Source organism: Podarcis pityusensis, assembly GCF_964106645.2.
Source record: "Podarcis pityusensis genome assembly, chromosome: 3".
Lineage (NCBI taxonomy): Eukaryota > Metazoa > Chordata > Lepidosauria > Squamata > Lacertidae > Podarcis > Podarcis pityusensis.
Window position 1 is genome coordinate 91,655,443 of NC_138026.1, and position 19,149 is coordinate 91,674,591.

The following is a 19,149-nucleotide window of genomic DNA, read 5'->3' on the forward strand; positions in this document are numbered from 1 at the left end:
TTGTACCCAACCAGCTTTTTTCCTAGCCTCCTTCCCTTCGCTTTATTCTTCAGGGCAGCTTTTTTACAACGTTGGCATCATTCACAAGGATTAGATGCGAACCGTTGCTAGGGAACAAGTCCCAACTGTGCCTTTAAAACTCAAATTTTAAACATTGCGTTTAAAATTATTACTTTTTTTCCCCTCCAGTAAAATGCTTTGTGTGTGCACATTTATCTAAGCTTCATTTTTATTCTCACTAGACAGGCTGAAGGTTGCATTGACTTTGCAGCCTTCTAGTGAAGGGCCTGCTATTACTGGGCTATCTGAGTGTTGCTGTGCACACCAATGTCACACACAGCACAGGAACAGCCACCAGAATTATAATTAGGGAGGGGGAAAATACTACCCAAACCCCATAATGCTCCATTTGCCCATTCAGTAGGATTCTTGTACAGGTTAAGGAGAATAAAGAATATCTTAAGAGCTTATTCCTTCTTCTTTATCCCAATCTTCCCCTTTCTTTTTGCAAAAGCATGATGTTCTTTGATCCTCTTCCAGGGCTAAACTGTTATGACAATAGGAAGCAGAGAGCCAGTGGGGTTGGAGTGTTGGACTAAGACCTGGAAGACCAGGATTCAAATCTCCACTCACAGCCATGAAGCTCACGGGGTGACCTTGGACCAGAATCTCACTCCCAGCCTAGCCTTTAAGGGTTCCTTGCAGTGTTGTTGTGAAGATAAAATGGGGAGAAAGAGAAAACTTGTGCACACTTTGAGCTCCCTGGAGGAAAGGTGGGATTCAAAGGCAATAAATAAAAAATAAATCTACCAGGGTTTTTGACCTGACAGCCTAGAAACTGGGGCCACGCTCATAAACAAGCAGGGCAGGGATGGAAGGAGTCAAGCAAGGCTCCCCTTTCCCTGCTTGCTTATGGGTTGCTGTCAATTAAAGCCCCAAACAGGCTTTTTTGCATTTAAAGCCATTACAAATATGGACACATTACCAATGCTGTCTGTTAAGTTGTGGGTGAACATATCAGACGACACAGCGATTCTTCAAACAGCTCTTGTTTATTCACAGGCCAGAACAGAACTGAAGGGTTCAGCCAGCCTGCTTATATAGAGCTCCAGTACCACGCAACTGTAACAACTTTCTGTAACTATCCAATCACTGAACATCACTTTCAATCCCTTATTTGCATATGTGAACCTGAGTGAAAACTATCTACAGTATCCCCCTGCTGGCCCAGGGTGAGAACTTCAGTACATAACACTGTCAATGGGCTCTGTCAGAGCCTTGAAAGGAGACAGTGCAGGAGAGCATGGACAGCCAGTGTGGAATGTAGCACATTGCTCCTAGTGGTTGCCCATCCTAGGCCCCTCCCAGTATTTCAGAAGTGTGGTGGGGAAAGGCAAGAAGAACATGAGGCCTCTGGTAAGCAGAGTAGGGGTAAGCAACTCCTTAAACCAGAACCATTTTAAAAGAGCAACTGCGGTTCAGCACTGCCCACCTTAGGAAATCCACTTCTGCCATCTTACCTCTGGTGGACAGATCTCATGAACAAACTGGAGCTTGGGCACACTGCCATTCTACGCACCTGGATAAGGTCTGCAATAGTCTGCAGATTAAGCCCTTGGGGATTTCGAGCAAAGCATGTGTGTGTGTGTGTGTGTGTGTGTGTGTGTGTGCTTTGCATCTATTGGCTCTGGTGTCTATGCTCCATTCTACCTGATCAAGTACAAAACAAAAGCAGTTGGTGTAGCTGCTACGCACAGAGTCAAAACTCTGGAGTAGGTACCTTCTGCATTAAAACAAAAAACCCGAGGCAAAAAACTGAGAAAATAATGGCTTATTTTGCAGAATTTATTTTGCTTTTGCTGTACAAGAGATGGGCAAAGGCCTAAGGCATAGCACTGAACTCTAACACCCTGACCACTACTCTCCTGCATTTCTTAGATAAAAATAGGTACAAGTTTGAAACTCTGTTTTTGTAAATATAGCTTCCCAAGACTCGTTATTATACATGGCTGAAGGTTCTACCCTGCCTACTTTATTCATTTATTCTGCAAAAGCCTGTCTGCCACCAATTTAAAAGTCAAGATTATGTCCCAGCAGCTAGAGAGTATGAAATGGCATGTTGTGTACTGCATGGCGACATACAAGTTCGTCTACATGCATTTATATGCTCATGACCTAAAAACAAGATGGACCCCACTTTTCTGCTGCATAATTTTTTAAGTTCTAGGGATCTTGAGGAGGGAACTCAGCCCCAAATAATGACAACTCACACTAATCAGCCTAGCATCTCATGCTAACTCCCCCCCAACCCATTTATTTTTATGTATTAGAAATACCTAACACGTGGTATATGATTTTCGCAATACAAATACAGGTGTAGAAGAATCTTGGTTTCGTTTCCTGAGTATGAAAAGTAATGCCTCGGGTTTGCCCTAAAGGAACAAAATTAGATGCAGGTGTTTATCAGAAACCGCTTCCACAAAATGGCAGTTTCTAGTAAGCATGGAAGTTAGGAGTTGATGTAGCCAGCAAATAAATGATTTATCTAGATTTTGAGTTTCTAACTAGATACCACCATTTTCCAAGCCTTTATTTGCAGCCCTAAGGGTTCCAAAACCTAAGCTTCTCAGGACACTGCATTCTATGCAGAATAGCTAGCTCATTTGTCTCTCCATCACCAATCCCCATAGCACAAAATTTACTCAGAGTAAATTTCAGAATGCTCAGTGGGGCTTAAAAAAAAGGTAAAGGAATCCCTGACCATTAGGTCCAGTCGCTGATGACTCTGGGGTTGCGGTGCTCATCTCACTTTATTGGCTGAGGGAGCCAGCGTACAGCTTCCGGGTCATGTGGTCAGCATGACTAAGCCGCTTCTGGCGAACCAGAGCAGCGCACGGAAATGTTGTTTACCTTCCCGCCGGAGCGGTACCTATTTATCTACTTGCACTTTGACATGCTTTCGAACTGCTTAAAGTGGGGCTTACTCCCTGATAAATATGTCTAAGATTTGCAGCCCCCATCTACCATATTTTAATTTTAAGCGCTGCAGGTATCTGCACTTACCTCGGACCCTCATATTCTACTATATAGATTAATTATCAATAGTAGAAGCCTACTAATCCACCTTCTTTGTAACTCACGACTTGCAACTGGCAGTTTCTACCCACTACCTAGCAAACCTCCTGTCAATCACTGGTAGAAGCCTAATGTTGCTAGGATTTTATTCCCCCACCCAACCTCCTTTACACAAATTATTCTACAGAACTTCAATGCAACGTACCTAAAATAATAAAAATTAAGCTCTTCTTGTTAGGTGAAGAATAGAGTAAATTTTGCAGTACATTATTTTTGGATTTCCAAGCTTGGTTACTTGCTTGCTTGGAAAACACAACTCACAATCAGGTTCTCTGTTAAGAAGTAGCAGCATACAGTATATTCTTTTTTAATTCCTTCAGCTCAATTTGGGGCCCGGTAAGTAAATAATGTTAATTTAATTTTAATTCAGTTTAATTTATTTTAAAATATTTCTAGGCTGCCTTTCGGGACAAGGAAAATCCAAGGTGGCTCACAACCATAAAAATATGAAAAGCATCAAAACCTCTCAAAGTAAAAGCCAATACAGTCAACCAACACTCCCCCACAGCAATAGCGACCATAGTTCAGCTAACAAAAAGAATAAGCCAGCTAATCCAAAATCCTTGAAGCATGGCAGCCTATGGTAGATGCACTGGCAGGGAGTGCCAAAGGTGTGAGGCAAAGAAATTCTGCTTCCTTGTGGCTACCAACCTCACAGATACACAGGAAGGGCCTCCATTTTAGGCCTCTATGTGCAAGAAACCTGATACAGGTGCAAGTGATTCAACAAATAGCTTGAGCCCAAACTGTTTAAGGCGTTAAAGGGTGAAATTGAGCATTTTAAATTGTGCTCAGAAATCCACAGGAAACTATTGCAACTGGTACAAAGGTGTTACCAAAATTGACCACCTCACTCCCATTATGTCTATGCTGATTGGCAGGGGCTGTCCAGGATTTCTGCCGGAAATACGCTTTCTCCATCACCAGTTACATGATTCTTATAACTTGGGAGATTCAGGGACTGAAACTGGGACTTGAGTATGTGCTCTATCACTAAACTATTCTATTGTGAGAAACTACAGTTTCACATTATGTTTGTCTTAAGACAGGCATCTTCATTATTTAGCAAACGGTGGCTCCGGGGGACCGCTTAACAAACTGTTGTATCAGAGCTTTCCCCCTCTCTTTCATTCCATTCCATATTTCTCAAGACCCAAGTACTATTTCCTCCTGTGTTGGGGTCATATTCATGTCCAGAACAGATGGCTCTCTAGAATAGGGTTTTCCCGTCCCCCTTTTATGGTCATCATCAATTCATGAAGTGGTAAATTTGCCTCAGCTCCAGATGGAGTTTGCTCAGCCGTTTTCCATTTTTGCAATATTTTAGATTCCATTCCTCCAATCTTGGTACAGTTTTGTTTTCTTTACAAATGCATACACAAGGAAGTCTGGTTTATGCTAACCACAAGTTTCTGGCTTTCACTATTAAGATAAGGCAGCTGTTAAAAACTTACAAATGAAAAAAGGACGGTGTCTGTCTGCAAGGGAATTTTTCCCATCCCTTGTTTAGTACTTACACTCCAGAGAGGGACCTGAGGGGGAGATCACCATGGTAAACAGAATATGCTAAGAATCATAGGAACCACCTCCTAGGGTCCAAGGTCCCTTTGCCCCCCAATAAAATATTTGAGGGGGTGAGCCCTCCCCCCCCTCAGTTCATGGGCATAGCCATTCAAATGGTGTGTGTGCCCCGTTTTGTGATCAGTTATGTGGGGCACAGCTTACCTGGGTTCCCCTCCAATATTTTATTCAAGTTGGCACCCTTGGTAAAGATGTCCCACTATATTTAAAAGGGCTATTATTTCAAATGTAGTTGTGTGTGGGCAAGGGGCTTTAAAGAGCTACGTTTTGGACCTTGCTGTATTTCAGCATGAACTATACGTTTTAAACCTCAGTAAACTGTGCTGAAGAAAGCCTTTTGTTTCTGTGTGGTCTTTGCATGGTAAAAGCTCCCCATGCGTCGGCTAAGCTTCCAGTCCTCTGCTAATTCATGGAGACGGGAGTGTCTCTGGTTTTTGAGCACTGCACCTCGTCACATTTAACAAGGCTTAGATTTCTCTTTACAGCAGCAGCAGTAGGGAAACCAGGGGCAACATTCCCTCATGAACTACACGTTGGGGGGGGGGACATGCTAGTGAGGGGCAGGGACAGTGGCAAAAATGGGTTTGGATAGGCAGACAAAATAAATGCAACTCTTTGCACAGGCTGCATTCCAGCCATGGGGTTTCTACAGATACACATATCTCCATTATCACATTCCAAATCGGTAAAAGTACTTGAGCAGGGTGCAGGGCAGAGCTGGCGAGAGTTGAGGCCTGTGGAGAGGGACCTGACAGAGAGGCAGTGCCCCCCCTAGACCTGTGGTTCCCTGCCCTGAGTCTATACACTTAAAACTGTTCCGCTATGAAGATAGAAGGGTGGGCTTTTCCAGCTGCCTCAATGCTTACATGAGTGACACAGTAAATCAAATCCAAGACAGGTATTAAGTATATGAGGAGGTGGTAGCAATGATGGAATTTGATGGATTGTTGCCTGGGGTATCCTTATGAAACAGTTATGAGATATTAATATTACTCATATGCAACTTTGTTCACATCACTGCTTATTATAGGCCATTTCTGAATACTTCACCTGAAATGTTCTCATCAGAACATCTAGAATTGTGAACAATTTGAACAGCGGCAGGGAACCTACAGAAGCCTAATTCCATGCAGCCCTCCAGACTCTGGGTGTGGAGAGTGCAGCTGAATAGGACACAGACTGAGGAAGTGCCATCCACCTTGGGCCTGTCCACAAAAAGCAAGTCTAGGGAGACTAGGGTGATGTCTGCTGTTTCTGGGAACTCTCCTTGCTGTGAGACTTTTATGGGTGAGCTGAGAGCTTGTTTGGAGTTACTGGGTGAGAACCTAGAGGATGAGAGGGAGAGTATGCCAGAAGGAAAATGAATTGATACTGATTTATAGATATTAGTAACTTTGTTATTAATGCAACATTTTTATATGTAACTGTATTTTTGCAACATTTCGCTTATCTGTTGTTGCTTCAGTTTTCTGTACACTGCTTAGATTTTTTAAAAATATATTAAGCAATATAGAAATTAAAAAACCAATCAATAATCAATTCTCTGGGATTCACTTCATCTTCTGCTGTGTGTCTCTCTCTGTGTTACAGATAACTAGCCACATAAAAGATAAAATCAACTGTTTTGTGGATTTTAGCTGTGTTTATTCATGATTTTATCATGTACACTGCTTAAGAGAGCTTTGCAAATCTTTCTAAATAATTGCATAAAATAAACCAGAAATTGACAATCAATGAACATATAGAATCCCTAACTCATCGTGATCTACTTCACACAGCCACTACAAACATTCACTACCTCAAACATTGTCTCTATCAACCACTCATACATTAACCACTCATACTCAACAATATTACAATCCAGATGCAAAGAGCTACTACCAAGCATAGGCATATAAGGTACTCTTCCTAATCTCTGAAAGACTAATGGACTCATGCCCCACACCCACTGAACTATGTAATACTTCTTTCCTATATATCACTTGAAAGGTATAGGAGAGAAGTGAGGCAGCCAATTTTATTGACTTGTGGCAAGAATAAAAACAGAATTGCAAAGGGTAAATGGGCAGCAAAATAGCAAGAGAAGTTTAATATACACCAAGTGACACACACTGGGGGGGGGGGGGAATCCTAACTTCACATATACTCAACTGGCAGTGACTGGACAGATGGCAGGTCCTAAAGCCATAGTTGGTAGCTTGACAAAAATGCTGTGAAAACGGTGGATTTCATGTGAGCGACCATTAGGAAAGAGAATGAAAATAAAACTGTTTATGTCACAACGCCATCATACAAATCTATGGTGCAACCACACATGGAATACTGGGCACAGCTGTGATTGCTGCTCTTCAAGGAGCAGAAGCAACTTCCCTATGAGAAATGGTTGGAACATCTGGGCCTTTTTTGTTTAGAACAGGTGGGGAACCTCTGGCCCCATGTGCCAAATTTAGCCAATAAGGCCTTTCCCCCAAATCCTACATACCTGCCCCACCCTTGACATAATATGTGATGTCAGCTGTGGGAGAAATGGAGGCATGGTGGGTTCCTGCAGCTGGAACTGATGAGAGAGGAGTTAAATCCTGCTTCGTTTGGATGCCAGAACAAGTTCCCCACTAGGAACTCACTGACACATGCTGTCCCACAGGATGGGGACATAAAGATCTGGTCCACTGGACCAAAAAGTTTCCCCAGAACTGGTTTGTTTGGGTGGGATGGTGGTGGAGGTAAATTGAATGCATAACTTTATGAAGAAATACTAGGACTTGGAAACATCCAGTAGAAGATTCAGGACAGACAAAAGGAAAAGATCACTTCAAATGGTGCATACATGAACTATGGAACTCATTCCCAGAAGATATAGTGAAGGCCATCTTTTTGAATGGCTTTAAAGGGAGATTGGACAAATTCATAAATAAGCCTATCAAATGGCCACTAGTTATGATGTCAGCCTACTACCTCCAGTACTGCAGATGGCATGCCTCTGAATACCAGTTGCTGGGGAGCATGATAAAGAGAGTGCTGTTGCACTCTGGTCCCGTTTGTGGGCTTCCTATAGGCATATTGTTGCCACTGTGAGAAGAAGATGCTGGTCCAGGTGGGCCTTTGGTCTGATTCAGTAGGGTGCCTATATTCTTATCAAGGAATGTAAGATAGGTGCACAAAGAGATACACAGAATCATGTTTATGGAGAGGAAATTGTCATGGCAACAGGAAAGGTCTCACAAGTATTTTAAAAATAGCAAATTAACAAGACCCATTTATGAAATCCGAAATCCATTCTTTTATGAATACACTTAAACACTTGCCTGCCCCCCTGCATGCAGAAAAACACAAAACTGGGTTGGATTGACAGTTTATCAAATCTCTGGCTGAGATCATTTTAAACTGTTAGTAAATTTTAGAAAACACATTGCATTAGACCTATTTTGTTTACAAAGTATCTTCACACCATTATGTAAAATAGTTTGCAAAACTACAACTCTTCTAACTTTTAGCCTAGTCTAGAATAGTGATTAGTCCTGAAATTGTATGTGGGAATTTCCATTAAAATCCAAGTTTTTGCGTCTTTCAACAGTCCTATAAATCTGCAGTCAAATACACTTTTCTGCTTAGCAGCCCTTTTTATTATTTAAAACAGTTAACAAACCCAGTCCAGCTCTTGGAGAAGGTCCAATAATCCTATCCATGCTTATGTTGCAATAAGCCCTTCCGAATACATATTATTTTTGAGTCAACATACATAGGTTAGGCTAGAATGTTCTTATAATTCTTTGTTTTTAAAAGATACTTACATTCATGAGATAATTCAAACTGGAAGTCTGGCTCATCCTAAAGTTAGCCAGTGGCTTTATAATCCTGCAGCTAAGAGTTCGTGACTGTTACAAATGCATGCTGACTTTTACCATCCTCAAGAACTTGTCAAGATACTGTTCCTAGTTCTAGTAATAATTGCAACATATCGAGGACTTGTAGTTGCAATCTGCCATACTTATGAAAATAGCCAGCAAATTTATACAAACAGATTTGCAAAACAGAACAGGCACCATGCTCATAATGTACTCCAAATGTGGCTCTCATTGCAGAACATCCCTGGTACTAGAATCTAGTAACTAGATCCCTAGATTGCTATAGTAGTTTTATTTTTAACAGCTTGCCTGGTAGCCACAGGCAACCAGGAAGTCCACGAAGACATGCAAGGCAGCTAGCAGAAGGACCGAATTCTCCATTCCTCCTTCACAAGTCTGCTCAGCTTCCAGGCTAGCTGTGTTTGAAGTGAACCCCATTTCTTAGTTTAGAGTATATGAGCACCACTGGGCCATGTCAGATGTGTGAACATTTTTCAAAACTTTAATAAAACAATCTTCCCTTTCCCTACTATTCATCCTCTTTCACCTTCACTTTAATCTTTGTAATGCATCTGGCTCAATTAAATTAAAGGATGAATTAGATTAAGAGATACCCAGCAGTGTCTTTTCCCACGTGTGTTCATTCTCTAATCCACATCAATAGCACTCCATTCATTAAAATTCACAATTTAATATTTTATTTCCAGATATTTAAAGTTGTTATAGTTACAATCTCTGCACAGTGTGCAGCAAAACAACTACAATACTCAGGTTATGCAAAAAACATGGCATGGAACAGATCTTTTTAAAAGTCATTTTACAAACTCAGCCTGGAAAGTAACAAGCAAGTAAATATCAAAGGTTTTACAGCATCATAAAATAGGAACTTGGTTATCTGAAACTCACAGTTTGGTTCTTGCCTATCTACAGTAAAGGGTGCAATATTTGGACACTGAGGTCCAGCGCCGAGGGCCTTCTGGCGGTTCCCTCACTGCAAGAAGCAAAGTTACAGGGAACCAGGCAGAGGGCCTTCTTGGTAGTGGCGCCCACCCTGTGGAACGCCCTCCCATCAGATGTCAAGGAAATAAACAACTATCTGACTTTTAGAAGACACCTGAAAGCAGTCCTGTTTAGGGAAGTTTTTAATGTTTGAAGTTTTATTCTGTTTTTAGTATTCTGTTGGGAGCCGCCCAGAGTGGCTGGGGAAACCCAGCCAGATGGGCAGGGTATAAATAATAAAATTGTTGTTGTTGTAATTTTATTCTCATAACATTGCCCAAGGAAGATTAGCCTGAGTTATTATGACTCCCTGATGCCTACCTAGAAAGACATAGCTGAACAGGATATTCTTCACTGAAGACAACGAGAAAGCCCTTTTATACATGTAGGTCAATAAGTGCAGTTAAACCCTTATATACTTGATTAGAGTCAAATGGATCAAAGCTATTCCTGCTGAAGGTGATTGTAACACCACAGGGGAGGAGGGCTTGTTACCTCATGACGATGGCCCGATTCAGTTCTATGTTTAAAAACTGAGGAGGGGTACACTAATTGTCACCCCTAGCCAAAGAGAACCTTTATGCTGCAAAATAAGTTGCCGCTTATTTACAATATTTTTGAAAGGCATTGTCTGCAATGTGTCCATGGGTGAACATACTTCAAGGAACAGGAGAGTAGGATAGGAGGCAAAAATGTAATGTATTGGCTCAGAAACATACTAGGGAGCCAAATCTGCTTCTCACAATGACTGGCACAAAGCAGCTCTATTGGGCACAGCCAAGTCTTCTTCTCAGTTCCTAGCTGGGTACAAACTAAAACTCATTTCACATATGAATGGATGGGGTCCAGGGCTGGCAGTGGCTTACAGTGCAATCCCTACATGACTACTCAGAAGTAAGTTCCTCTGAGTTCTGGGCTTTATTTCCAAGTAGGTAGGTGTAAGATTGCAACCTCAATCAGGCAAGAGATCTTCAATCCATGGTGGACAGTGAAAATGTCAGCTCAATGTGCAGTGATAAAATATGCCAATTGTATAACTAGCACAATTCTACATAGTATATAGCATAGTAAGAACATATATAGGGTATGTTGCGTGTCCTACATTTTCTCCTAGGTCAGGATTCTTTCCCCTGCCCCAAACGTAGAATGATGTGTTCAACATAATGGAAGAGATTTCAAATTTAGCCAGGGGACAGAAAAAACTTTAAGAAGGGCTCTGTTTAAAACAGAAGTAATTAAACTAACTGAGGAGAAGGTCACACCACTGAGTCATTTAAATTCACACCACTATGTCATTAGAGGTAGAATAAAATAAAGCTCTCATCCCTGGAGTTGACATTTTTTATTGAAATAATTTTAATTAACGTTACATTCTGTCATAACTACACACTGCTGAGCATCTTTCATCACAAGACACTCAAGTTATATTATATGTACATACATAATTTTATGTAAATTCATGGGTGGCTGCTTTTACTTTCATAAAGACAAGAGCTTTGGCGTTAAAATCATTGCCAGAACAAATTATGATGTGAGTGTGTATTTATCTCTTTATTTCGCAAGATTTATTCACTGCTTCAGTGTAATAAAAACATCAACTATTTACAATGGTGTGTTTTTTTAAAAAAAAATAAAATTAAAATCAACAGTAAGCTAAAAACCAGATTAAAACACATGTCAACATTCCACTCTTTGCGAAGAATTGATCTGACTAATACGTGTCATCCAAGAATACATGCAGCTCCCCCACCACAACCCTCCTCACCAAGTAAGCATATAAAAGATTACACCCTGGAGGTATATTAAGACTGGGACACACACCTCTTTAAAAGGGATCATAGGAGCCAACTCCCAGGGGCCAAGGTCCCTTCTGCCCCCGCAATAAAATATTTTAGGGGGCCGGGGCCCTCAAAGTTGATGAGCATTGCCATTCAAATGGTGCGCATGTGCCGCATCATGTGATCGATTGTGCAGGGCGGGGCTTACCTCCCCCCCCCCCCACTGCCACTATTTTATTCAAGTTGGCACCCCTGAAAGGGATTATTAGTCAAGTGTTCAGACAGCCACTAGCCTTCCTAGTTCCAAAGAAATAGCAACTTAACATTCTTAGCCCTGGGCAGCAAGTTCGTAAATCACCACCTCCCAACTGGGAGCTATGTACTTCTGCCCTTGGGGATGAAGTGGGTTTATTCATTAGATTCTATTTTCACTTTTCATCTGAAATCCTCAAAGCAGCTCACAACATTAATAAAATGGAGCTGAATACATTAGAAGCCGCGCACTTCAAACAAACACCTGATGATTTCTTCGTCTGCCTCCTCCCTCCCTCCTGCATTGCAGAGGAGATTTGCTCTTAGATTGGGGAGTCACATGTCCCTATTTTGTCCATTATACAAGAAGCACAAGAAGAAAAGTCACTTCCTCTATCAGCCATTCTTTGCGAATGTGCAATAGCTAACTTTCTCAGAAATGACTTGTCACCTCAATTTTAATATCCAAAGTATGTGTGATCAGATTCTCATAGATTTCTTGTTTCAAGATGCAGAGAACACAGTGGGTTCATTTTATTGCATATTTTAAAAAACGCACCATACTTTAACAGATTACCATTTTGTAAAAGGTTGGCTTCAGTGGCTTAGCAGAGATACCACAAATGAAAACCTGAAATGAACAATCCATTCCTCGGGATAGTTCCGTTGGTGCAGCATGAGACTCTTAATGTCAGGGTTGTGGGTTCAAGTCCCACATTGGGCAAATGATTCCTGCATTGTAGGGGGTTGGACTAGATGACCCTTGAGATCCCTACCAACTTTACAGTTCTATGATTCTGTTCTAGCCAAACCTCTAGTACAGGTTTGATGCTAGGGTACACTGAAAAGAAAATGTGAGAATTCCTATATACTTTCTAAATTATTATTACTATTCTATTATTATTATTATTGACAGAGGACGAGATGGTTGGATAGTGTTATTGAAGCTACCAACATGAGTTTGACCAAACTGTCGGAGGCAGTGGAAGACAGGAGTGCCTGGCGTGCTCTGGTCCATGGGGTCACGAAGAGTCGGACACGACTAAACAACAACAACATTATTATTATTATTGAATCACCTCTAACATGCATCTGGAGGTGATTTACAAATATATGATAAAAGCAGCTAAAATAGTACAAAAACATATTGCTAGAACACAAAGGTTGTTTTAAATGACTACAGCTTCCACAATTGGGTTCTTGTATTGGTACAAATGCACAAGAGAGGTAGCTAGATATTACAAGAGCTTTGGCTTCATTTCCCAGACGCTTTAAATATTCACATTGTGGCATTTCCATCATTACTTTTAAAAACAAGTGAAAGACATTGAGTAAAGTACAAGCTATTAATTCCTATTTCAGCATATGGAGCATAAATGTGCTTTTACTCCAAGAGGCGGAAAATTTTGATGCAACTAAAGTGACATTCTGTTGCTTCCTTCCCTGTGACTGTGCTCAGAGGTGAAAAATGACAGAAAAGCAAACAAGTATTGCTGATTCAGTCTGTATGGTGCAGTGTGTGTGTGTGTGTGTGTGTGTGTGTGTGTGTTTTAAGGACACCTTTGTAAACATACAAAATAGCAACAGCGTTTCATTTTGTAACAGAATTAAGAAAAAAGCCCGATCAAACAAAAAGTGAGTCATGTTGAAGAAGGCAAGGCTTTAAGGCAGTGTTTGAAATCAGCCCGGTGTCAGGTGCATTTCACACCTGGCTATCAACCATTTGTGACCAAGTGAAGATGCCTGGGTGCCAGGATTGTGCCTGATATCTCCACCATCTGGAGGTTCATGCCTGGGGATCATTGGATCTTGGCGGTTTTCACACGCTAATACCACATCCTGGAGAATTCTATCAGTTATATTTTATCTGCACAATTGGAATGAATTTCAGGAACCTAAATGCTTTTTCTGTGCAGCCTGAGTAGGAGCAGTGAACAATGTTATAGTTAAATTGTTACAGCTTGTCTTCGCTTACCCCAACCCACTCCCCTGCTCACAGTATATATATGGACTGTCCTTGGATCAAGTAGTCATCTGACCTAGCCAGATGTTTAATAGATAATCAGTCACAGTCAGTCCATCATTTAAAAAATAAGATTTTAGAGCTGTCTTACCCCCAAATGGCAACTAGACATTCCGTTTTGGCGACTGTAACTTTGCTTTCAGGAACCATTTGGTGCCAAGCTTATATATCTGAGTTTCTAACACTACTTTAAGGTGGCAATCTTATGCCCAGTTTCTTAGGAGTGAGTTTTCAATGAACACAATGGAGATTACTTCTAAACCACCATGCACAGGATGAGGCTGCATGCCCCCTCACAAGAATATAAACCTTTATATATCCCTGAAAATTAACCTTTAAAAAAAGCATACAGAAACAGATTTTAGACTGTGATGGAAGAATGAAACTGTTTTGACCCTTCAAGTAGGACAAACACATAAATAGAAGAAGAGGAGTTTGGATTTGATATCCCGCTTTATCACTACTGGAAGGAGTCTCAAAGCGGCTAACCATCTCCTTTCCCTTCCTCCCCCACAACAAACACTCTGTGAGGTGAGTGGGGCTGAGAGACTTCAGAGAAATGTGACTAGCCCAAGGTCACCTAGCAGCTGCATGTGGAGGAGCGGAGACGCGAACCCAGTTCACCAGATTACGAGTCTACCACTCTTAACCACTACACCACACTGGCTCTCTAGGGCGCATCTCCAGTTCTTGATAATGGAATTTGTCTCAAGCTTAGTCTACATCACAGGGTCATTATGAGAATAAAGGGGGTGGTGTGGGATAAAAAGGATAATAGGTGCTAGTGGACAATAGATTAAAGAGAAACAAACTAGGACCCATATAGGGTCTTAGCCACTTGCATTGATAGGTGCATCCCAAGCTAAAGACCTAATGATAGAAATCCTTTAATACTGCTACTACCAGCAATTAATAATAATAATAATAATAATAATAATAATAATTTGTACTCCCCTATCTGCCTGTGTTGCCTCAGCCACTCTGGATGACATCCAACAGAATATACAAAACACTACACAACATCACACATTAAAAGCTTCCTGATACAGGGCTGCTAATATTATTGCTGATAGTGTGCTGTGGAGAACCAATTACTGCTACATGTATTGCTTCTGTAGAATACAAACTGGATAAGTGAGAGTTTCTTTTTTTCTCTCAGTTCACCATTCAGAGACCAGTAAAGTTAGCCAGGAGAACGTATTTGATATCTCAATAGGTCCAGAGTCCTCCAAAATCCACCCACAGCTCAAGAGAACCCACAGAGCCTATTCTGCAGCAACATCCTCCGGCTACAAAGCAATTCACAAGGTGGCAACACACCACACACACACAATATATATATAATGTAATTTTAACAACGCCAACATCTGTTAACACCTCGTTTCACTCAACACTGTACAACTGAATGACAGCTAGTCACCTCACAATCAGAAGGGGCTCTGCCAGCTCTCAGTTTAGAAGGGGTTATTTATCATTTATGCATTCAGTCATCTTTTTGACTATCACTATAATTTATTTCTCACTTATTTGGAGTCAATCTAGATCAGCATTGTCTACACTGACTGGAAGCAACTCTCCAGGGTTTCAGACCAGGGTCTCCCCCAGCTCTACCTGGAGATGCTGGGGCTTGAACCTAGAATCTTCTACATGCCAAGCATGTGCTCTGCCGCTGAGCCACCATGACCCTGCCCCACTACGCAGCATCCTTTTCAGTGTACTGTTTAATTCCCCACCATATATTCTCCCCAAAAGTATATACAAGTGGGTTTACAAGTCAAGGCATCCCAGCTGAGAGAAAATACATACAGGTGAAACTCGGAAAATTAGAATATCATGGAAAAGTTCATTTACGCCATGATCATCACAATTATTACAAATAAAGGCTTGACATATCTCGCTTTGCATGTCATGAGTTTATCTCATTTATTAGTTTCACCTTTTAAGTTGAATTACTGAAATAAATGAACTTTTTCACGATATTCTAATTTTCCGAGTTTCACCTGTATGCCTACAGGTGTTTGGGGGAAGAAAACAGTTCATCCTGTTGTCAGATGGTCACTTTTGTTCCAACCACAGGTAGAAATGCAGTTTACTGCATGGATAGAAATCCCCTTTCTGCAGCTCCATATCAGGAAAGCTAGTTTTCACTGAATATTTGCTCCTATGCAGCTATAAAAGCTTGTAGCTCCTTTCAACAGCCTCACCCGTGAGACATCCTGAAGATTCTTCAGTTTTGCTCTTCCCTCAGCCCTCCTTTTTCTGTTCAGAGCTGCAAAGAAGCTATACGGCTCCTTTTCCCACTCAAGAGGAGTTTCACCCCTTGGAAAAGTTCTACCTCTTCCTCCTTGCATACATAAAACCTTGCAGGCTATCATTGGAAGAGCGGCCTCTTCCTGCATGAGAATTCAGCGAACAAAACACGCCGGGAAGCCGACAGTGAGCAGTTTGTCCTGCAGGTAGGGGATATGCTAACCCAAAGTTGCTTCCGCCTCCCTTTATCTGTAAAGGTCCCAACAAGATTGGCAGACATGGGGGATGCAGAATCAGCAATGTTATCCTTGCGGTTTCTGGATTACGTCCTGGAATCCAGACTGCAGCCCTGAGCTTCACACTCAAAACACCAATACTGTATTGATGATCATTACCATGGCTGCAGGCATAAGAAGAAACCGATCGGCGGCAGCTTCAGGCTAGACAAAAGAAAGCACTTCTTCACACGCGCTGGCATCATTAACTTCTGGAATTCAGCGCCACAAGTTGTAGCGACGGCCACCAGTTTCGATGCCTTGGACAGAATTTTAAGACCTATTCCTAATATGGAAAGCAAGCCCTCTCAATGGCTAGTAGTCAGGATGGCTATAGGAAAGCTTCCGTGTCCAAAGACAATGTACCTCGAAGTAACACTCGCGCGAGTGAGTGTGCGTGTAAAAGGTGGCAAAGAGCAACAAAATGAGATTGCACTCAGAGCAAAGAGCAACAAAATGAGATTGCACTCAGAGCCTGCTTGTGGGCGTCCAGAAGGCTGGGTCACTTTGGGAAAACAGGATGCTAGACTTAGATGGATTTTGGGTTTCATCCAGCAGGGTTCATCTTAGGTTTAAGAGGGGGGAAAGAAGCCCACCCTGTCCCCGATCCCAAGCTGCGAAAAGGCAACGTTGTCCGAGGAGGCTAACCTATCCCTATGTGGGTTCATTTGCCCATATTAAGTACTTTTCCTCCCGCCAGCTTACTTGCGTCTCCCTCTGCCCGCCGCTCGAACAACTTGTTTGCGATCTCACATCGGCGACCCACTTTCACATCTCCCAAGTAACCGAGAGCAGCAGGTTGCAGGGAATTAATTGGCCGCTGCTCGTCAATAAAAGTAGCCGCGAGGGCGCGAAGGCGGTTGCCTGCTCCCAGGCTCCGCTCTCCCGAGGCGCTGTGAGGCAAGCAGCCGCCCCGACAGCCTTCAAGGGCAGCCCCTTGGCACATGGCGCTCGCCCGCCCGCCCGGAGAGGGATCTTCCCCGAGCCACAGGAACCCTCCCACGCCTTGGGCGCGTCCCATTTCCCGCCCAGAGCGCGCCCCCCCCCCCGGCTGAGGCGCCCCGAGCAGGGGCTGCTTACCTAGCCCTGGCACGAAGGTGTTGAGGAACAAGCAGATGACGGCCACCGGGAAGGGCATGTAAGGGATGGCGGCGCGAAGGGGTCCTTTCTTCTCCCGCACTTGCACCACCACGCCGCCAGAGGAGGCGGCGGCGGCGGCTGCAGCCCCTCGAGCGGCGTCGCCGGCAGCTGCCCCGGCCGAGTCCCCTTCTTTGGGGCCGTGGTCCATGACGCCTGTTGAAGCGAGGGAGGGAGGGAGGGAGGGAGAGACTAGCTGGCCGCGCCCCGCGGAGGGTCTCTGCCCGGGAGCAAGGAGCCGGAGCGCCCGTCCGCGTCTGCCTGAGGAAGCTCCCCTGCACGAGTGAAGGGAGAGCGGAGCGGCGCGCCAGGCGAGGCGCCGCGCTCAACACGCGCCCAGGCTCCCGAGTGAGCGGCTTAAAGAGACAGCGCGAGCGCGCTCCCCGTCTCCCTCGCTCACGCACTTTGCGCTTCCCCTTCTCACACACGCCGCCTCGAGCACGCCGAGGGGGTCTGGCCGGCGCCACCGCGCACGCGCCTGGCCTTCCCGGCGAAAAGCGCGCGGTGCCAGCCTCGCCCGCCAAGTCCTCAGGCGCCTCACCTCACAGAAACTCTCTAGCGCGCGCGTGCTCTCTCTCTCCACCCCCCCTTCCTTCAATCCAGCGCTCAAATGATAGAAAACATCTTGCGAGACCCACCCGCTACCTTTTTAAAAAAGCCATAGGGGAGGGTTTATGGATTTCATAAAGGCAACTTTAATACATTTCCCGCCATAGCCACCTAAGCATTGCCAAAAGAGAGAGGCAATCCATCACCAGGAGGAGGGCTCAGATATACACAAAATTTGTATAGGTATTAATAGCTAAATGTACATGTAGATAATGTGATGAACTTTGCAGTAGTGGAGTAGAGGAAACACAGAGCTTGCTGCATGGCAGTCTCCATGTGGCAGCAGGTATTTTAAGTAGCTTCTACTTCCTTGCATGGGTTTGTTGGAGCAAAGCAGGACTTAGTAACAGGGCTGGCCCAACCATTGACCAGAGTAAGGTGATTGGCTCAAGCAGAGGTGGATGGTTAAGTCCAGTCAAAGGCGACTATGGGGTGTGGCGCTCATCTCGCTTCAGGTCGAGGGAGCTGGCATTTGTCCACAGACACCTTTCCAGGTCATGTGGCCAGCAGGACTAAACTGCTTCTGGCACAGCATGACAGAAGCAAGAGCGCATGGAAATGTCATTTACCTTCCTGCCGCAGCGATACCTATTTATCTACTCGCTCTGGTGTGCTTTCAAACTGCTAGGTTGGCAGAAGCTGGGACGGAGCAATGGGAGCTCACCCCATCGTACGGATTCGAACTGCCACCCGCCACTCACTGTTAGAAGACAGAGCCATGTGTGCCACACAGCCTTTTCTGTACCTCCTAAGCTAGACTGCTTCCCTTGGGTGTGCTGGAAGACACCGTCCCATTGCTAGTATGGCAATGTGCAAAATAAAAAGTAGGGTATGGCCAGTGAGTGGAAGTGAAAGGAAAGTCCAATGCTGCAAAGAAAAATATTGCATAGGAACCTGGAATGTAAGAACCATGAACCTTGGGTAGTTGGATGTGGTCAAAAATGAGATGGCAAGAATAAATATTGACATCCTGGGCATCAGTGAACTAAAATGGATGGGAATGGACGAATTCAGTTCGGATGACCATCACATCTACTACTGTGGGCAAGAATCCCGTAAAAGAAATGGAATGGCCCTCATAGTCAACAAGAGAGTGTCAAAAGCTGTACTGGGATGCAATCTCAAAAATGATAGAATGATCTCGATACGAATCCAAGGCAAACCTTTTAACATCACAGTAATCCAAGTTTATGCACCAACCACTGGTGCTGAAGAAACTGAAATTGACCAATTCTATGAAGACTTACAACACCTTATAGAAATGA

General features: G+C 43.4%; 1 protein-coding gene across 2 annotated transcripts in view; it reads right to left on the bottom strand.

The window, feature by feature from the left end:
* The window catches only part of STUM (stum, mechanosensory transduction mediator homolog), a 43,380-nt gene extending 25,602 nt beyond the window's left edge, over positions 1 to 17,778 (bottom strand). The window contains exon 1 of one of the 2 annotated variants that reach the window (XM_081000340.1): positions 17,219 to 17,778. In XM_081000340.1, coding sequence (XP_080856466.1) covers positions 17,219 to 17,426 — 208 coding nt within the window. In that variant the 5' untranslated portion in view covers positions 17,427 to 17,778. The remainder of the gene's footprint in view (positions 1 to 17,218) is intronic. The other variant, XM_081000339.1, reaches the window with a different exon arrangement.
* Between the last annotated feature and the right edge of the window lie 1,371 nt (positions 17,779 to 19,149).